This window comes from Ceratotherium simum, chromosome 2 (genome assembly GCF_057802395.1).
Source record: "Ceratotherium simum simum isolate JZ-2026a chromosome 2, ASM5780239v1, whole genome shotgun sequence".
Lineage (NCBI taxonomy): Eukaryota > Metazoa > Chordata > Mammalia > Perissodactyla > Rhinocerotidae > Ceratotherium > Ceratotherium simum.
Window position 1 is genome coordinate 8,385,087 of NC_141901.1, and position 21,699 is coordinate 8,406,785.

At 38.1% G+C, this 21,699-nt stretch overlaps 1 protein-coding gene across 1 annotated transcript in view; it reads left to right on the forward strand.

The window, feature by feature from the left end:
* Positions 1 to 21,699, forward strand: part of DNM3 (dynamin 3) — a 532,803-nt gene that overhangs the window by 216,377 nt on the left and 294,727 nt on the right. Inside the window, exons 12-13 of the mRNA XM_004425038.3 lie at positions 88 to 158; positions 11,682 to 11,733. Of these exons, the coding sequence (XP_004425095.1) occupies positions 88 to 158; positions 11,682 to 11,733 (123 nt within the window). The remainder of the gene's footprint in view (positions 1 to 87; positions 159 to 11,681; positions 11,734 to 21,699) is intronic.

Consider the following 21,699-nt stretch of genomic DNA (forward strand, 5'->3'; position numbering starts at 1 on the left):
ATAAATAATTTGTAGGCAATTACTGAGTTTAGTGGTTGAGAATATTTAAGATGGGTTTTTAAGGAAGTGTTTCTTTTTGCCTTACAGGTACTGCTGTTGATTGACATCCAAGTCTCCTACATCAACACCAACCACGAAGATTTCATTGGCTTCGCAAAGTACGTGAAACACTTGATTGTCATGTGCATTCCTCCTGCTGGTTTGTCTAGAATACACATTGTGAATTTCTATTACAACCCTACCACCTTTTGGGAGTGCATTCTGTGTCAACATTAACTCTGAGTCGACCTACTTAGGAGGTCTGAGTCTCATGGTCATGGGCCCGTGGCCTCTCGATAAAGTAATTGGTTCCTTCATTGTGCAGCATGTGAAGTCATATGTGTCTTAGATATTCATTGTTTTTGGATGATGATCTGTAGTTTGGACTTGAACTCCCATAGATAAGCAGTAACAGATGCACATTTAAAATATATTTGGGAACAATTTCTCACATAAATTTGAAATATCAAGTTCACAGTTCATAGGATACAAACTATTTCAACATCCCCAAATCAGAACATAGAGGCCTAGTTTTTTAAAACTGTCCTTTGTGAACTGAGATGTAATCTTTTTAGATGAACGTTCTTTTTTCTATAAAGTGTATATACTTTATATAAGCTTGTCTATATATTGCTATTCTATCATACATGTATTTTTTTTTTTAAAGATTTTATTTATTTATTTTTTCCCCCCAAAGCCCCAGTAGATAGTTGTGTGTCATAGCTGCACATCCCTCTAGTTGCTGTATGTGGGACGCGGCCTCAGCATGGCCGGAGAAGCAGCACGTCGGTGCGAGCCCGGGATCCGAACCCGGGTCGCCAGCAGTGGAGCGCGCTCACTTAACCACCAAGCCACGGGGCCGGCCCTGTATTTTTTTATATTCTAAGATTCTATCGCTGTAATCGTAGATATTGTCACGTAGACGTTATGCTTAGTTATTCAGGGTTGGTTGTTTGTGGTGTGACGTTTTCAAGACCCTGAATTCATCATTTTTCTTGCTCTTTAGTGGAACCAGTTTTTGTTTGCTTTTAAGGAATTTTGATTCTAACTCTAAAATATATTTGTGGCGTATAAGTGGTTCCAACTTCAAGTATATAAAATATAGTCTATTTTATATAAAATATAAAGTAAAGGGGCCTATGTACTGTTACTGGAACTGTGTATTCAAGAACAGGGACAAATAAAAAATAAAATGCAATAAAATTTAAAACTAATTTATTTAATTACACTCTGACTTAGAAGAAACAGATACATAGATCATGTTATCTAAACTAAACAGTGGCCTGAGGACTTTATAGCCATGTTTTAGGGAGGAAAGCCTCAATTATCCAACAGAAAATTATCTCATTCTAAACTTGGCTGTAGCTGTGATGGCCTAACCAATGGTATACATATATTTTGCATCCAGTGACTATTACTGTTGTGTGGTAGATGCGTTTTTCTCAGCTGTTTTCTGTCTATGACGTTTGTGTCAAGGCCTTAGAACACAGTGGTGAATATGCTCCTTTGGTCAGTTGTCTTTTTAGCCACACTGCCCACTCCAACCTCTAGATAGGTATTTGCTCCAGAGGCATTTCACACAGACCTGCTCCCCTCTCTTCTAGCTCCCATGGCTCTCACCATCTGCACTGCTCATTTCCTCTGCAAAATCACCAGTGGGACGAAACCTAGACTCTGATATTCCTCCTTGTCCTTAGGCCTGGAAGGGGGGACCTGAGAATTTCTGCCTGGTTTCCAGCACAGTCAGTGAACTCCACATGGCCTATGCCAACCTCTACTCTAGTTGCTATGGGGGAAAAAATAAAGGACAAAAATAATTTTTGTCTTTTAGGAGCTTGCCTAATAATTGAAAAGTATAGAGAAACACATGTAAAAATTTAAACTGACACATTCTCCATTTACTTCAATTGCTTCTTTGAGGAATTTAAAAGAAAAACAAATCCCCGAATCATTTGAAATAACACGAGTGCTGCCTTTAAGGCTGATTTTTATTGGTTACAAATGCCAGTTAGGTTCTTATAAAAATGTAGCAGATGTAGATGTGCACTTGATCGTAACTTAAAAGTGAAAAAGACGTTGCAACGCTGCCTTGTTGTGGTGTCCGGATTCCAGGAGGAAAGAGAGGAAAAATCATAATCAGTTTGGAAAGATTCAAGTTTTGAACATGTTTTGCAACCAGTGGTATAATTTCAATTTTACCCCATACTCTTCTTGAAACATTTTTTACCTAGATTACCCTTTCTATTTATTTTTAAAGATAAATGGTCCAGAGTTTATTATCCCCAATAAATTTCAATATTTTCTACCTTGGAGGCTGTTGGATTATAGTGTTATTTTGACTAGGTTTTCAAAGGCATATAATTTTGCAAGTGTGAATACTTTCAAACCCAGCCTTTTGATGCAGTTTCTCTGTAATCCAGGTGACTGCCCCCATTTTTCCAGCAGCGAGATAGACTATGAACCTTTATGATGCTGGGGGAGAAAAAAGAAGCATTGTTGAAACTGCTTTAGAAACTCAGCAACTGTGCACGTTTCTCATCTAATTTAAACTGCACACCTAAACTTTGTTGTAAAGGACTGGTCTGAGCGTCAGAGTCTGGATTATTTCTCCAGAGTTTGCCGCCGATGAACTTTGGGTTTTGGCAAGTCACTTAGCCTTTCTGTATCTCAGTTTACTGCTCTATTACATGGACTAATAAATAATCCCTGTCTTGTATACCTTTCAGGATTGTCAGAAGATCAAATTAATGAAGTTATGTGAAAGTGCTTTTGAAAACTGTGAGTGTAGTTGTAAAAGTGAGAAAGTGCCATACATACGCACTCGGACACATACACACACAGATACACACACACACAGAGGAATTTGATTATTAGATGCGCCATTTTACTTTGTTATGAAGTTCATAATGACTAGAATATGACTGCCACTGGAATATATTTTAGTTGCTGATATTATCTCCAAATGTAATATTTTGTGCTGCTCAGAGGTAAATGTTATTTCCATCTGTATGCTGAGTTGGAGTATTTTTCAGTGTGACATGGGATAATTATGAAAATGAAGAAATGTTCATTTCAAAATCACTTTGAGGAGTTGTATTTTTTATGCTTTTAAAACTAAAAAAAAATATGGTTGTAGCTATAAATTTTAAAGTTGGCAGGAATGCTGTTTTCATCAAGGAAGAAAAGTCAAGCCGTATTTGAAGACAATTATGTAAGTATTAAGTTCCAAAGATAGAAAACTAAGATCTGAAGTTGAGGAAAATAAGCATTTGTTTCATGAGATTTTTAGAGAGTTGTCAAAAGAGGGGGACTGCCTCTCAGATTTATAGGATGGTGATGTACATAGTATTTTACACATGTATACTTTTTTCAACTGGGATGACTTTTTGTTCTAAAAATAAGAAAAAGGAAAACAAATGCTAAAACTGGATCAATGAAATATCTTTGGTCTCAGGAGTAGTGTTCAGAACATCTCAAAATTCTTCTTTCTGCTATAGAATTTATTCTGCCATGTTGAGTATGTGGAACTTCTTTTTTTCATCTCCCAGCTATTTGTTAAACATGGACCGTAAAATATGTACCATGTGTGATGTGTCCAAATAAGCGCTGCTGTAGGCTTGCTTTGGAATTTCCTGACTTCTAAAAGCTTGATCTTTCAGCTGTAATATAGTTTCCCAACCTAAAAGTCCAGGATTCCAGAAGAAAACATCAACTTTCCCCATGATTTAAGATTTTAATTTTTCCTTCTTCCCTGTTGAAAAAAAAACTCCTACATTCTATTTTTTTACACAATATAACTAGTTTTTGTTATTTAAGAAAACAAGAGCTAGTCAAATTGTTCTTTCATTGAGTTGCCCTCTTTCTCAGTAATCCTGCTGTTTGAACAGAAAGGCAGACTTGTTAGCTGAATGCCTTGGGAAGTGAACTTTCAAGTTCTTGTGCTCTTCTCCATGGCTTCCGTGGGCACAGTTTGCCTTCTGAGTTACTAAGAGTTATGCAGTCCAGTGGTTTAAGAGAAAGATGGGCTCCAGATCCGGACCCTTAGAGTAATATCTCTATGCCACAGGCAGCAGACCAAGGCCTGTTTTTCAATCTGCTGGGTAGGTCTCAACACCTGTTTTCTCACAGTTGAAATGATACGTTGTGCAGATTTCAGTGCTTGTTACATGAGCACCATGAAAATTCTATGGATTGTAACATTCATTATATCTCGTTCCTGATCCTCTGGAATGTCTCCGTTGCCATTTTACTAACCGCAGTATATGTGAACCTTGGCACCAAGTTGCAGAGCAATCTTGGTCTTTCCCTTTACATTCTTTTTCATTTTTCCCTAATTCATAATCATATTCTATTATAATAGTGTTTCTAGTTCCTGTTCTCACATGAGACTGTTACCTTTCTTGTGGAATCAAAACTTAGTTTTCGATTGTAACAAGATCCTTCTTTTGACTCTTATGCAAATTTAGGAATTAAATGCTTGGTTGCTTATTGGGACTGTTATCAGGCAGAAATACAGTGTTGAGCAACCTTCAAAGACATCATTAGTATCACCTATTCAAATAAGTTAGACATTCCAAGGTTCTAAGCACCATTTTAAAGATAAGTGGACTTCCATTTTTCCCTTTCATTCTCAATTCTGTTATTGTGAACTTCATCTTCCTCCTCAACATGAGTCTTAGGAGATGAGTCATCCTTATTTTACAGGCCCCCAAGTTCTGTTGGGTTTTCTTGCGTAATATTTAGCCTGAGACTTCACTGAAGATCCTGCTGGAGGAATTGACATGGTGTAGTTTTCTTCTCCCTTTGGGTTCGATCTGATTGGATGGAGTCAGGCCTACATGTGATAAGTTGCACTCTTGGGACTCTCAGCAAGTGTTCATAATCTTCTCGGGATAATAAAAACAACATTCTAAGAGAGCTTCTTTACTCCAGAGCAGTGCTGTCCAGCATAACTTTCTGAGATGATGGAGATATTTTATGATCTGTCCTGACCAATACAGTAGCCACTAGCTACATGTGGCTATTGAGTAGCTAAAATGTGGCTAGTAAAACAGAGGAAATGAATTTTTAAATTAAATTAAATTTTAATTAATTAAAATTTAATTTAAATGGCCACATCTGGCTACCAGCTACCGTATTGGACAGCACAGCTCTAGAGTATGGTTTACTCTACAAACAAGCAGATTGCTCTGGGTCCTTCATTAGTGGGTGCTACCTTACTGACAGCTTGTTGTGACCTGCAGTGGTGACTACTAGAAGAGAACAAGGAGGTACTGCTGTTAGCTGCTGCTAACAAACCCCAGGGCTCAGGAATATGCAGTCAACTCTTTAAATGCTCTGTGACTAAAATATAAAGGATGGACTTTTCCCTCCTACTGTCTTAGTTTGTGTGTTGCCATTTTGCTAGTATTTTCTCCATCATGGTTATTACTGAAGTTTCTTTTAATTCCAAGTCTCGTCTACAAACTGAGCACAGTGGTAGAGGTAGAGGCACACCCTGTCATTTGCTGTGGAATCTGCATCTCCGAGGGACTCTCCATTTCCTTGATTCATTTGAGCCCTCTTTGGGTTGACTTAGAATCTGTACTCCTCTTTCTTCTTTCTCACTTCTCTTTCACTTTTCAGCCCACTGCAGTTATGTTTCTATCGTACCACTCTGTTGAGACTGCTTTGGCCAGGACAAAACAGTTAATCCAATGGACAATTCTGAGTTCTTCGTTTGACACCATTAAGCTCTCCTTGTTGAAAAAATCTGTCCCTTTGCTTTAATAACCCTCCACCGTCTCCTGGCTCTCCTCTTTCTGCTCTAGACACTCCCTCTCAGTCTTATTTTGGAGCTCTGTATCCTCTGATCATGGCTTAAGAGCCGGTTTTTATCAGTATTCTTCTGTGGACCCTCTTCTTTCCTCACTCACTTCACTATCCTGACCGATATCACCCACTCCAGTGGTTTCAATTACCGACTTTATCCAGTGACTCTAAATCTAGATCTCAATTCCAGAACTTTTTCCTGGACTGTGTGCCATATTCACCTGCATACTGGGCATCTCTACTTGTATATCCTGCAAAAGCTTCAACCCAACAGTCCCAAATTAACTCATCATCTGATCTTATAATTTATGCCTCCTCCATTGTTCTCACTCTCTGGATGGTAACTCCCAGTTGCTCAAACCAGAAGCCTAGTTTTCATTCTTTACTCCTTATTCCCCCCTCATCTTTGTTTCCCTCCATCTTTACCAAGTCCATTTGATTCTACCTCTGTGATATTTTTTGGATTTGTCTATTTCTTCCTATCATTATTGCTACCGCTAAAGTTAGTCCTCTCTTGCTTGGGTTACTCCAACAGTTTCCCTGCCTCTTGTCGTGTCCTTTCTCATTGCTTCTGGGATTCCCTATTACTTTCAGAATAAAATCTAATATCATTAATATGGTTTCTGGGACCCTATAGAATCTGTCTTCTGCTTACCTCTTCAGCCTGTTCTATTGTCACTGTTCCTCTGTACCCCACCACCCAACTCTATGCTCCAGCTAGACTGGCCACTTTTGGATCCTTAAATGTACCATACTCTTGCCACAGCTCATGTCTATGACACACTTCTTCAAATTATTTAATTTTTTTATTGCAGATAAGCATTAATAATATGGTTATGAATAGCCCTGGCGTCAAAATACAATTCCATAAATATTTCTTAAGAAACTACCATAAACACTGTGCTAGGTAATGTCAGATGTAAGAGAGGCAGAGATACCAAGATTAATGCAACACGCCATCAGCCATCAAGGTGCAGACATTGTTGGAGTGGAGTTAGAGACCTGGCTATCACACAATCCTGTTTATATAATACAGGCACAGATTTGGGAGTTCATGGGAAGCAGAGGTAACCAGAGGTTTCTAAGATGGCATAATCCAGAAATGGTATTTGATTGGACTTGGAAGGCTGGGCAGGACTCCAGCAGTCAGAGGGAGAGGGTCTGGGCTGGCTGCTTCCTGTGTTCCCTGCTTCAGAGTCAATACTGCCTATTTCAGGGAGGTAATTTTTACTAAAACATTGCTTTGATCATGCCATTTGCTGGCTCAGAAGCGTTGAATACTTTCTGCTGCCTTCAGTGTAATGGCCAAATTCTCCATAATTGGCCTCAACATACAGTTATTGTACTAGATGGTTTCTGAGGTCATTTACAAATCTGAGTCTGTGATTATATAATTTTGCCATAGTAGTTTTCCTTTCCACAACTTCCCTACATGCCCCATCTTTCTACCTCCTGGCTTTGCTAATACTACTCCATTCTCTTGCAATGCAGTTGGTTGTCTTCCTCTATTAAAATTTTATGTTTCTTCAAGTTTTCTGTGAAAATCTCAGATCATATTAGACCAAAATGATCTTTCTTATCTCTGAACATGTAGAGCAATTACTAATGCATAGGATTTATTTGGTAAGTGGTCACACACCCCCTTCGCACACACTTCTCTTATTTGAATCTTTTATTGTGTATACACATGGGCAAGGATGGAAATGAATATGCAAAAAAATTTTGAGCTAAGAGGTAACATGGGTTCTTTTTCTTTGAATGTCTTCCACTGTGCTCTTATTTTTATAAAAAGTTAAGCCTCTTGTTATGTACTTTTAAAATCGTTATGTCTCAGAGCATTAAACTAATAAACCTAATTTGGTTTTATGTGTTTTAGTGTTCCAGCAAGGCCTTTCACAGTGGCTTCTAGGAATTTATACAATTAACAACAAACACACACACATAAGAAGAAGATATGGGGTAATTATATTCCTCATTTGAAACACAAGCACTTTTTTGGAGGCTTTTTATTATCTCTGCATATATCTATTCTTATAGAGCTTACTCTTTCTTTGTTATTTGTGTTTTACGTATCTCACTACCCGCACTAGATAAATTGTAGGCTTCTCATTACAAGGACTGTACCTTGTTCATGTTTATATCTTCCAGAGTGCCTTACAGATAGTTAGTGCCCTAAAATTTTGACTTATGTCAAATTAAAACATTATACATAAGTATATTTTACAATATTGCAAACATAACCAGTTAAGTACCTATCACCAGAAATATGTCCAAAGGCTCAAATTGACTTGCAAGTCCTTACTGGTTTCCCATGAACACATTTTAAAATAAGTATTTTGAAATACTTTCAGTTCAATTATCATTGCATACATAAGAATTATGATAAAGGATGTTTTCTAACTAGGCAGCTTGTTTTTTATTATGTTGCTTATAGAATAACTTCAAGTACCTAAATATGTCATTAACAACAATCTTTGGATTTATGGAGCCAGTTACTGAAAAATATTATTCTTTAGGTCGAAAGTAAAGGTAATTTAGTATTTGTTCTGATGCTAATATTTGAGATTGGCTTATAAAACAAATCTCTTTTTCTCCTGTGTATTCTTACAAGTGGTAGACTCTAAATATGCAGTATTTAGTAGATGAAAACTCTTTCAGTGGAAAGTCTCTTCAAGTAGTATGGCTCATAAATTTCTGAGAGTAACTCAGACACACACACACACACACACACACTCTACAGCTAAGAAACTGAGGTCCATTTAGGTCATACTCTTTGCATAAGGTAGCACAAGGAGTCATCAACAATCTCTGTGTCTTTTGCTTTATACTCAGCTTCTTTTCTCTTATGTGATTTTAAGGGGCCCTACACATAATTCAAGGGTCCCCCATAGTTTGCCCACTCCAAAGTAAATACCTCTGGGTCTGTCATAGTTTGAAGTTATCACCACTAGTCAGTGATTTATTTTAAGACATTTCCCCTTAAAAAAAGCCTTAAGGGGCTGGCTCCATGGCCAAGTGGTTAAAGTTCTGTGCGCTCCATTTCAGCAGGCTGGGTTTGCAGGTTCGGATCCCAGGCACAGACCTACACCACTTGTCACTATGCTGTGGTGGCGACCCACATACAAAATAGAGGAAGATTGGCACAGATGTTAGCTCAGGGCGAATCTTCCTGAAAAAAGCCAAAAAAAAAGAAGAAGATTGGCAATAGATGTTAGTTCAGGGGAAATCTTCCTCAGCAAAAATAAGCAAACAAAAACAAACCTTAAAACACTATTACAGTGCTTGTAAGAGATGACCATATCCGTAAAGAAGGCATGATCACATTACAATAGTAGTTTTCCCATTTCTTCCTAGAATCGAGGAAAGCAGCGGGGCCCTGGAGAAAGAAAGCATGGGAAGGATCCGTAGGCCCAGGAAGAGCAGTGCTTTAGACACCCTGCATGCATTAGGGCATGGTGGGCAGCCAGAGGGCAGTGTGGGCGCATCAGACCCCTGGCCACAGGTGGACACAGACTTCACCTCGTTCACAACCTCACCACAAAGACCTGAATAATGTGGATTTGGATCAAGTAGAGAAATGGTTGGAGAGAGAGGAATTTCATAGTGATTAAGGGAATTAAACATTTAACTAAAAACTTGAAAAATAACAAAAAATGAGCAAAGAAAGAAGCTGAAATTAGCAAATTAAAAAACAAAAATATACACAAAATATCTTTAGTAATCAAATACAGTGTGGCCTTTCACAACCCACCCCTTCCCCACACTCAGTTGAATGTAGTGTATGGTTCTTCATGAGTTTGAATGAAGGGAAGCAGCTTAAATACATCACAGATTATAAAAGATTGCTATTTTGAACAACTGTTCTAAGTGTTGGGTTGATTTCTGATGTGCTACTGAACCATAATATCCCATCGCTTTAAACAGTTGATTGATGACTTTAATCTACTTTTTCTCTATTTTAGACTATTCCATCGATCTCCAAAACAGCTTCTATAAACTGCTGAACAACCAGTTAGACTGTTCGGTATCGCTAGTCTTCCCAGAATAACCAAAATGAGTTGTTTTTTCTTATATTGATAAGTATTTACTCATGGATTCACCAAAAGAAAGTCTTCATTCTTTAGAGAGAGAAAGTAACATAGTGCCTGGATATGTGGGCTCTGGGGTTAAATTGTTGGGGTGATATCTGGCTCTTAACCCCTCTGTACTCTTGTTATAATAATGTCAACCTCATTGGACTTTTCATTCAACAGATATTTGTAGAAGCCAATGATGTGCCAGGTAGTTTCTAGGCACTGGGGTTATAGCAGTGAATGAAACGGACAAAAACCCCACTCACACAAAGCTTACATTCCAATAGAGGGAGACAGACAATAAACACAAAAAATCAGTAAACTATATAGTATGTTTGCAGGTGAAAAATGCCATAGAGAAAGACAGAACAGTATAAAGGGGATGAGAATCCTGGAAGAAGGGAGAGAGACAAATTTGATAGGGTGGTAATGGTAGGTCTCACCAAAAAGATAAATTTGAGCAAAGACTTGAAGGAGATGATGCTGGAGCACTGCCGATATATGAGAGAAGTGTATTCTAGGCAGAGGGAGCAGCTAGCATAAAGGCTGTGAGGTGGGAGTATGCTCAGTGGGTTTGAAAAAAAGAAGATTCAATGTGGCTGGACCTCTCCAGTGAACAAGGTGCAGAGAGAGGAAATGTGTCAAAGAGGCAGAGGGTGGGGCTCAGCTGAGTAGGGCCTTGTGGACCATTGTATGGACTTGGACTTTTACCCTGAGTGGAATGGTGTTGTATAGTAGTAGAGGGTTTTGAGCAGAAGAGTGACAGGATCCCCTCTTTAAAAGGATCACTCTGGCTTCTGTGTTGAAAATAGACCTCATGGAGTCAAGTGTGGAAGCAGAGACCAGAGAGTAAGTGATGGCAACCATGCAAGTGAGAGAGAACGGTGGGTGGGTCCAAGGTGGTAGCAGTGGAAGTGGTAAAAAGATGTTGAATTTTAAATACATTTTAAGAATAAGTAGAGTCAGTAGCATTTGCTGATGATATGGAGTGTGAAAGAAAGAGGATTTTGGCTTAAGCAATTGGAAATTTGGAATTGCCACTAATTGAGAAGAGGACTAGGGGGAGCAGGTTTCAGGGAGGAGATTGCGAGTTCAGTTTTGGCGTGTTAAGTTTGAGGTGCCCATTCGACATCCAGGTGAGTTCAAATACATGAGTCGGAGAGAGAGGCCCAAGCTGGAGAGGCACTATGGCAGTTGTCAGAATATAGTGGAGTTCAAAGCGATGAGATTGGATAATATCACAGAGTTTGGGATCTGGAGTCAGACTACTTGGCACCCCCACTTATTAGCTGAGTAACGTTGGGAAAGCCACTTACCTTCTCTGTGTCTCAGTCTCTTCATCTGTAAAACGAGAAGAACAAGAGTAACTATCTCACAGGGTTAAAATTAAAATTAAAATCACTAATATCTGCAAAGCACTTAGAACATTAAATGTTAACTGTTAATTTTCAGTACGACTGTTCTGTAGTATACCTGTGGGACGCCACAAATCCTTGCATTGACTCATGTTATTAATGTGGCGGTGCAACTTTTCTTCCTGTGGTGTTATTACGTTTTTGGTTTGTGACTGTTAATTGGTACTAGAAGTTCCACTGAGTTGATTTTACTTCCAGAATTAAACTGACCTGAATTTTTGATATTAGCTCTGCCTCAGTTGTTGATATATTTTTAAAGCGTGTATATATTTTAAGATCTGTTACTTGTTCAGAAAAAAATCTTACGAGTTTCTTCAGTGCTGCTCTCCTTTGCTTTTCTCAGTGCTCAGCAGAGGAGCAGTCAGGTTCACAAGAAAAACACAATTGGAAATCAGGTAGGAATTGTTTAAAACAATCAGTGCATGCATGCCCCAAAGAATTTGAACTAAATTGCTTGATTGACTATTTTTTAATGCATATTAATCATGTGCAAATTTTGCTGGAAATGCGGCTTTTTGTTTTGTTTTTGCTTTTAAAGTTTTTGGAGTGAATTGCATTTTGTTTTTTTTTTGCTATTTTACGCAGCTAACCCTATTGATTTATTTTAAATAACTTTTCTGCTATTTGCTTTGCTTTTCAAATTTGACTTCTTGTGTCCTACTTTGCTTGCTTACATTACCCCTAAATTTGATTTAACATTGAATCTGTGAGTCAGTTCAAGGTTAAAATACGGTGAGTAGTTGCATGAGCTTTCTGGTGCCGCTGACTAGTTCACACATTTGCACAGCTTGGTAACAGTGAAGGGACAGCTCATAAAGAAGGCAGTTGGTGGATTTAATCTCTGCCACACCAAATTCCTGTTGGCTAATGAAGATGTTAATTCCTAAAATGATCTGATCTTTTGAGTTTTGTGTTTGGGGCTGACCAGCTGTCTCTGACTAATAGCGCTCTGCAGAGATTGCATTAACTCCGACAGTTTGCTGTTTCTTTTATGTTTTATGTGATAATGAATATTTGCATTGTTATTTCTTTTCAAGTCAAAACAATGATGATTGTATAGTTTTTTTTTTTAATTCAGAGGTACAATTATTGAACAAATTGAAACCTCTGCTCTAGACTTTTTTCCATTGTTTTGAAAGGAGAAGAGGTAATAACAGACTTTATTTTAAAAACTTTTTTTCTGAACTAAAGCATATAATTCTTTGCTATTTCAGGGAACCAATCTTCCGCCTTCAAGGCAAATTGTACGAGCTAAGTTCTGTAAGCTTTACTGTTGCTTTTTCATTTAGCTTCCCAAGGGCACAGTTTGTCTCTAACTGATTAACTCAACTAGCGCTTGCTACTAATTTTTTTAAACTTAGGTTGTCTTGTCCATAACACCCTATCGTTGAAATAAAAATCCTCTTGAGAGGGTTCATCCCTTCACTGCTAATAACTTGCTGTGATTGAAAGGTATGAACTAGTAAATTCTAAAACGCTGTAATAATAAACCCTTAACACTCTGAGTGCTTTGATGTTTCTCTAATTTTAATGGGCCTTAAAAAAATTAAAATCATTAATGACCTTCATCTCTGTCCTTTGATGCTTTGTTGTTATAAGGTGTAAGCCTTTCTCTTCCTCTTGTATGATAATATTTCCAATGAATGTAGATAACGCTTCTAAAAGGTGGGTGACTGTTAAACATCTGATTTTGGTGTATTTGTTAATAAGCTTATCCAACTCCAAAAATTCGTATTTATTTTTTAAAAAGCAATAAAACAAAAAACAAAATTACGTGAACTGACATTTTATGTGGCTTTAGAGCTGAATCTTTTAAAACCAGATGCTATGTCTTTTCACTTTATGGAAGTGTAAAGATGCTGTCAAATTATTAGCATAGGCATTTTTTGAAAAAACAACTACACTCTCATTTCTACCATGAATAAAGCAGCCTTAAAGTCTTTGTTCCAACTACATAAAAGTTGCAAATGAGATTGAAGCATGGGTCAATTATTTGCCTCATGACGTTTTGCAAGAAGCAAACTTTGGAGCTAGACATTCCTGGGTTTGAATTCAGCTCTGTCACTTAGTAGCCATGTGGCTTTGGGCAAATTGACCCCGATTTGCTCAACTATGTGATGGGCAGAATAGAAGATATCTCTGCAGTGTGATTGTGAGAATCAGGAATACTACAGGTAATGAAGTCTGCAGCTGGGTACTGGGTCTGTGCCCTGTATAAAGAGTAGAAACCTTGCTCTCAGCAGGTAGGTGCTGTTTCTTGAAACTTTGGGGAGAAAAAAATATAAAGTATAAGAAAATTATAACAGTTATAAAACGAGAACAGTGAAACACTTGGGCAAATTAGAGGCTGTGGCAAATTATTCTGAAAATTGCAGTGCCCAGATTAAGGATGTAAAGGATTTATCAATAAAACTTCCCCCCTGCTCAGAAGCATCTCTGGCTCATAGAAGTATATACTTATTGGAGAGGCAATCATTAGTGGCATAAGTGCATACTTTAAATCAGATCTGAAAGGAACAGTTTTCAATTATATTACTTCCAAACGCTAAAATCATGCTAATTGTGTTTCTGTTACTTTATTTTTGCTAAGTACTTCAAAGCCCACATGGGAAGTTTTATAACTCAAGATAATAGAATTGGGTGAGTGTTATAATAGAATACAGATCCTCTATCCAAAACCCTTAGGGCCAGATGTGCCTTGGAGGTCAGAACTTTTCGGATTTTAGAAAAATAGTACATTGCATATATCATATATTACCCAATATTCCTGTGGGGTCAGAGGCAGCACACTGTAATGAAACACATTATATTTCTGCAGTGAAACAAATGAATAATCACACCAAGAAGATTAATTGAAAGATATATTTTCACATCAGATCAGGTTTTGCTGCCAAATTTGTTTTTTTTTTTCTTTTTTTTTGTTTTACAAAAAAACCTTTCATTTTGAAAGTAAGGGATTATGAACCTGAATTTCTTATTTTCAAGAATCAAATCCAATAATTAAATGCAATATAATGTATTTTAAAGAATCCTTTATTGTTTTTTTATGCTTAGCAGAAATGAACCATCATGACTTAAAACCATTTTCTTTATGAATCTGAATATCTGAGGTTGATTTGAGTTTGTATGCAAACAGTTTTTTTCTATCAATAAGCACAAAGCCAGGGAGCCTTGGAGCCCAGCCCGCTAACTGATGCTGGCTTTTATGGTTGGTGGGGCTGAAATACCATGTGCTATCATAGCAAGTGGTTCATCTGTTCTGATATCCTCTTAGAGCTCCTGGTTGTAAGAGACTGCTGTGCAGAATCTGTCCTGAAATGTTTTAGAAGGATTTAAGGAAAGCTAAACTCCTCTTTAAAGTCTAAATCCCATTCATTTTTGTCTGCCTGGAAATTTGTCTGCTTAGAAGTTCCACAAGTTGATGTCAACAAATGTACGAAAAAATGTGAGCACACAATTAGCCTAAAGTTGCCCCACACAAAAATTTAAACTTAGACTTCATTCATCCCTTTACTCATCAAATGTGTATTCAGAACCTCTGAGTGCCAAAAATTGTGGTAGATGTTTAGAACAGAATGATGAATAAATCATGGGTCCTGCCCTCAGGGAGCTTATAGCCCAGTGGGGATGATGGTAAGTAAACAAATTGGGGTCTGCCTCCTTCCTCAAGGCTGGCTCCTTCTGATCCTTCAGGTCTCACTGAAATGTCACTTTTGTAAGAGGCTGACCCTGGCCGTCAGATCTAAAGTCACGTTCCCTCTCCAATGTCTTGCCATTATCTATTATCTTGTTTATTTTTTATCTTCCTTCACTAGGACCTAAGCTCCATTAAAGCTATTTTTGTGATGCTGAAAGCAGTGGAGGAGTATCATTGTAAGGTTTTAAGCACAATCATAATAACATTTTAGAAAGATCATTCTGCCTATAGTGTGAAGAAAGATTTTGAAGGGAAGACAAGATTACAAAAAGGAGACTAGTTAGGAGGCTGTTGCTGACAAGAGATTATGGTGATCTGGGCTAGGCTATTTGAGCTGGATTTGAGGAGAAGCTGATGAATTCAGGAGATATTAAATAGGAAGAATCTCAAAGATTTGTGATGAATAGGATGTAGGGGAGAGGGCTGGGGATCGTCAGCAGTGCTGTCCAGGTATCTGATTTAGGCACGGGTAAGATGGTGGTGCTCTTCATGGAAGAGGAAATATAGTGAGAAACTCAGGTTTGGATTCAGAGTCAGGAATGGTAGATATGTTGAGTATGAGTCACTGTGGAAGACTGGACTAAAAATGTCCAGTGGGAAGTTGGATAAAAGTGTCGAGAGTTCAGAAGAGACAGAGAAATATTTATTCCAAAGATAGTATAGGGAGCCAGTGAAGGATTTCCAATACGGAATAGATATCTTCTGATTCGTATGTTGGAAAGATCTGTGTGTCAGCCATATGGGATGATTTGGAGGAGTAAAACTAGAGATATGGGAATTGGTGAAAATGTTTTTGAAGTAATTCAGGTAATAAAATACAAGTGTCGGTAGCAGGAGGTATGTGGGGGAGAAGGGACAGATTCATTACATATTTAGAGAGTGGAAAAAGTTATAAATAGTTGTGGAGTTTTGGCGTTGAGTCATCCTCCTAGGCTATGTCTAAGGGGATCCACTGACAAAGGGAGCGCAGATTTCAGGGGAGATGGGAGAAGAAAGTGGTGATTTCTGTTTCAGATACATTTTTATGTGCCTTATTGGAGACAACCATAGGGTTTGAGGTTCGAGACTTGTCTAGACTGGTGATGTAAGTTCTACAGTTGTCAATATATACATGGTAGTTGAAGCCATGGGAGTAGATGAGATTGCCTCCAAAGGATGAGAGCAGTGGAGGAAATATGGGATTTAAAGGATAATGGGACAGAATGAGGGACTGAAAAGGAGTCTAAGAAGTGATGAGAGGTCGGAAAACTTGGAGAGTAGTAGAATGAGAGCCAAGGGAAGAGAATGTTTCAGGGAGGGAATGGTCAAATAGTATTAGACGTTTCCAAAAGCTCAAGAAACGTTGGAGAAATTGTCAAAGAGGTGGGCTGGTAGAAGGTCCTGAGTAGTGTTGGGGACCACCTAAGGTAGTACCAGTCCTCTTGGTCTTGTGAATTGCTCTTCTACCTACAGCTGGAAGGTAGCATAAAGCTGAGAAAGCAGACAGTGGAATTGATATCCTGAGCTGGGGTTTTTCCAGGGAGGCAGCATGCAAGGTCAAGAGAGCAGGTGAGTTCAAATTTTGAAGAGAGTTTGAAATAAAGGCTTGTTTTCATTGATGTATTAGTCAGGACATTAGTCAGGACAGGTCAATCAGGTAACAGACAACCCTGGAATTTCAGTAGCTTAACATAATAATTTAATTCACCCTGCTCTAACAATCCAGTGAAGGTCATCTAGACTGGAGCATCCCTGCTTCACATGGTCAGTCATGGACTTTAGGATCCTCTTCATTCTTCCAGCAGATGGGAAAGAGAAAGAAGCCTGACTGAGGGATGTTTTAAGGACCAGCTTGGAAGTGGCACACATCTTTTCCATTTCCATTCCATTGACCAGAACTCAGTCATTTGGCCTCACCTAACTGCAAGGGAAACAGGAAAATATAATCTGAGCTTATGCCCAGGAAAACGAAAAGACAAAAGATGACGTTGATTAAAAATTGAAAGGAAGTAGGCAAGCCAGGGCACTGGGAGTTTTATTGAAGTTAGAGAAAATGTGTACCCGGATTAAGGGAAAAAAGTGGTAGGGTTGGAGGTTGAAGTCAGTGGTGGGATATTGTATCTCAAGGTTTAAGAGGCAAGAGAATGCCACCTGAAAGAGATGTTACTGGAATAAGAAGGAGCTGACGCTGAAGGAGGGGAATGACAAATGATAGCTACAGATATTTGTGGAATATTGTTTGTCTTCAGAAGGTGTGGGTAGCTGAAGAGAAATGAGGATGAAGTTTCCTGGATTTGAATATGTTAAGGGCCAGGATATATTGAGGCCAGGAGGACTGATCTGGCATTTACGTGACTGATAATCCATTCCTCTAGCTATAAGAATCTAGAGCACGATGGCACAGCTGACACGCTCCTTGGTCCAGACTGCATTCAACTGCAATTGTACAACTAGGAAGACTTTTTCCTTCTGTAGGGAGCAGAGCTGCTTGCAGGAGCCTTGGTATCAGGGCATCTCCTAGTCTTGGGTATGTTGTCTGTTTTGTTACCCACCAACATGCTTTCTGTTGCTCTAAATTTAGACTGGAATGTGAAATTTGGCTTTCCGAAACCGACAAGTCTCCAGATAACTGGATTCTCAACCTCTTGAATTATAGGCTGCAAGCAGAAAACACCTTTCTTACCGAAACAGGGTTTCTTCCCTTCCTACTTTCTGAAAGCTAGTTTTAGTAGACACTAGTCTCTTTTCCTTAGGACCCCCTACAGGTCTCAAAAATTCATCAACATACCCCAATCCTGAAATTTTCCTACCAAGTCCCCTAGTTCTTCAACCTTTCTAAGTACATTGTTTGAGACCAATGATAAAAGAGGTGAGAGTTTAATCAGCTATTTTACAACTGAATAACAAAGATCGCCAACTTCCTAGGCTATAGTAGACAGCTCCTCACAGCCCTCCCTCCTCCTTCCTCCACTCAGCTGATTTCACCTTTCAGGGTCTGTCACTTTTAACTCCCACCTTCACTTGACTTCGTGATACCAATGTCTATATCAAGATTCTTTCAGATGTAAATTTCAGAAAACTCAAATGACCTTGGAAAAAAGTGAATTAATCAGTTTACATGATAGAACATTTCAGAGAGAGAGTTAAATACTATTTAATCATGGTTCAAATACTGTTAAGCTGAACTGATTTGATGAACCATGATGAACTGGACGAACTCTTTCCATTTTTGGTTCTGCTTCTTTGCTGTTGGCTCCATTCTTGGGTCCTAAAGGATTGCAATATGGTCACCATCAGCCTGCAGGGCAATTCCTTCCTAGTTTGAATCCAGCAGAAATAACTTGTCTCCCAGAATTTTCAGAAAACTCCTGAGGTTCACTCTGATTGGACAGGCTTGGATCATGTGCTCATTCCTGAACCAATCACTGTGGCCAGAGAATGAGTTGTACTGATTGGCTTAGGCCAGATCACATGGGCTAGAAGTGGGGATGGGCTCATCTCCACCTGAAAGTCAGAGCTATTGTTGGAAGAAGAGAGAAAAGACATCAGAGGTGATGGCTGCAGGTACTTGTTGAGCATTGTTTGTCTTCAGAACAATTTAATTTGGATAATAGGATTGTTATGTATGTTGTCTTCTTAAAATAATCTGGTTAGTACCTCATTATTAAAACCCTATGGTTATGGTTCATTTATTGATTAAATTTCTTGATTTTTTTCCAATTCGTCCTCTGACTTTCTCCCACCTTCCCCTTCCTCTTTATTTTTTAAAAATAATTCTATGGACTATACTAAGTTGACAGGTAATATAGTGAAATGGTCCTTCAGTGCTGGAACTGTGAAACGACTGGGTGACCTGGAGCAAATTATGTAACCTTCCGGTTTCTCAGGTTTCTAATCTGTAATAAGAAGATAATAATGTAACTACCTCATAAGATTTTGTAAGTATTAAATAAGATAATACAAGTCAGGTGCCTAGAAGAGGGCCTGGCTGATAGTACACACTGTATAAAATGCTTGCTATTATTATTGTTGTTATTGTTAAATATTTGTATTATTTCTGTTAGTCTTCAAGAAAGATAATTGCGTTTATTTTATTTTTTTTACCCATTTTATTTTTTTTATTGCCGTAACACTGGTTTATAAGATTATATAAATTTCAGGTATACATCATTCTATTTTGATTTCTGTGTGGATTACATCATGTTCACCACCCAAAGACTAATTACAATCCATCACCACACACATGTGCCTAATCACCCCTTTTGCCCTCCTCCTTCCTCCCTTTCCCTCTGGTAACTACCGATCCAATCTCTATCTATATGTGATTGATTGTTGTTCTTTTTCAATTTATTTTTATTTTTTTCAATTAATTTATTTTTGCTAAGGAAGATTGGCCCTGAGCTAACATCTGTACCCATCTGACTCTATTTTTTTTCTTATATGTGAGATGCCTGCTACAGCATGGCTTGATGAGGGGTGCGTAGGTCTGCGCCCAGGATCTGAAATCTCAAACCCTGGGCTGCCAAAGAGGAGCACGTAAACTTAACACCTATGCGACCAGGCTGGACCCATGTTGTTGTTTTTATCTTCTACTTATGAGTGAGATCATACAGTATTGGACTTTCTCCCTCTGACTTATTTCACTTAGCATAATACCCTCAAGGTCTATCCATGGTGTCACAAATGGCTGGATTTCATCGTTTCTTATGGCTGAGTAGTATTCCATCGTGTATATATACCACATCTTCTTCATCCATTCGTTCTTTGATGGGCACCTAGGTTGCTTGCAAGTCTTGGCTATTGTGAATAATGCTGAAATGAACATAGGGGTGCATGTATCTTTATGCCTTCGTGTTTTCATGTTCTTTGGATAAATACCCAGCAGTGGGATAGCTGGATCGTATGGTAGTTCTATTCTTAATTTTTTGAGGAATAACCATACTGTTTTCCGTAGTGGCTGCACCAGTTTGCACTCCCACCAGCAGTGTATGAGAGTTCCCTTCTCTCCACATCCTCTCCAACACTTGTAGTTTCCTGTCTTGTTAATTATAGCTATTCTGACAGGCGTGAGGTGGTATCTCACTGTAGTTTTGATTTGCATTTCCCTGATAGTTAGTGATGATGAATGAACATCTTTTCATGTGCCTGCTGGCCATCTGTATATCTTCTTTGGAGAAATATCTGTTCAGATATTTTGCCCATTTTTTAATTGGGTTGTTAGTTTTTTTGTTGTTGAGATGTATGAGTTCCTTATATATTTTGAATATTACCCCCTTATCAGATACATGGTTTGCAAATATCTTCTCCCAGTTGTTAGGTTGTGTTTTCATTTTGTTGATGGTTTCCTTTGCTGTGCAGAGGATTTTTAGTTTTATGTAGTCCCATTTGTTTATTTTTTCTATTGTTTCTCTTGCCCAGTCAGACATGGTACTTGAAAATATGCTGCTAAGACCGATGTCAAAGAACGTACTGCCTGTGATTTATTCTAGAAGTTTCATGGTTTCAGGTCTTACATTCAAGTCTTTAATCCAGTTTGAGTTAATTTTTGTGTATGGTGTAAGATAATGGTCTACTTTCATTCTTTTGCATGTGGCTGTCCAGTTTTCCCAACACCATTTATTGAAGAGACTTTCCTTTCTGCATTGTATGTTCTTGGCTTCTTTGTCGAAGATGAGCTGGCCATAGATGTGTGGCTTATTTCTAGGCTCTCAATTCAGTTCCCCTGATCTGTGTGTGTGTTTTTGTGCCAGTACCATGCTGTTTTGGTTACTATAGCTTTGTAGTATATTTTGAAATCAGGGAGTGTGATACCTCCAGCTTTGTTCTTTTTTCTCAGGATTCCTTTGGCTATTTGGGGTGTTTAATGTTCCATATAAATTTTAGGATTCTTTGTTCTATTTCTGTGAAAAATGTTGGAACTTTGATAGGGATTGCATTGAATCTGTAGATTGCTTTAGGGAAGTATGGACGTTTTAACTGTGTTAATTCTTCCAATCCAAGAACACCGAATATCTTTCCATTTCTTTGTGTCTTCTTCAGTTACTCTCAACAAGGTTTTATAGTTTTCAGTGTACAGATCTTTTACCTCTTTGGTTAAGTTTCTTCCTAGGTATTTTATTCTTTTTGTTGCAATTGTAAATGGGATTGTATTCTTAATTTCTCTTTCTACTACTTCATTGTTAGTGTATAGAATTGCAACTGATTTTTGCATGTAGATTTTGTATCCTGCAACTTTACTGTATTCATTTATTATTTCTAAAAGCTTTTTGGTGGATTCTTTAGGGTTTTCTATATATAAAATCATGTCATCTGCAAATAGTGACAGTTTCACTTCTTCCTTTCCTATTTGGATCCCTTTTATTTCTTTTTCTTGCCTGATTGCTCTGGCTATGACTTCCAATACTATGTTAAATAGCAGTGGTGAAAGTGGGCATCCTTGTCTGGTTCCTGTTCTTAGAGGGATAGCTTTCAGTTTTTCTCCATTGAGAATGATATTAGCTGTGGGTTTGTCATATATGGCATTTATTATGTTGAGGTACTTTCCTTCTATACCCATTTTATTCAGAGTTTTTATCATAAATTGATGCTATATCTTGTCAAATGCTTTCTCTGCATCTATTGAGATGATCATGTGATTTTTATACTTCATTTTGTTAATGTGGTGTATCACGTTGATTGATTTGTG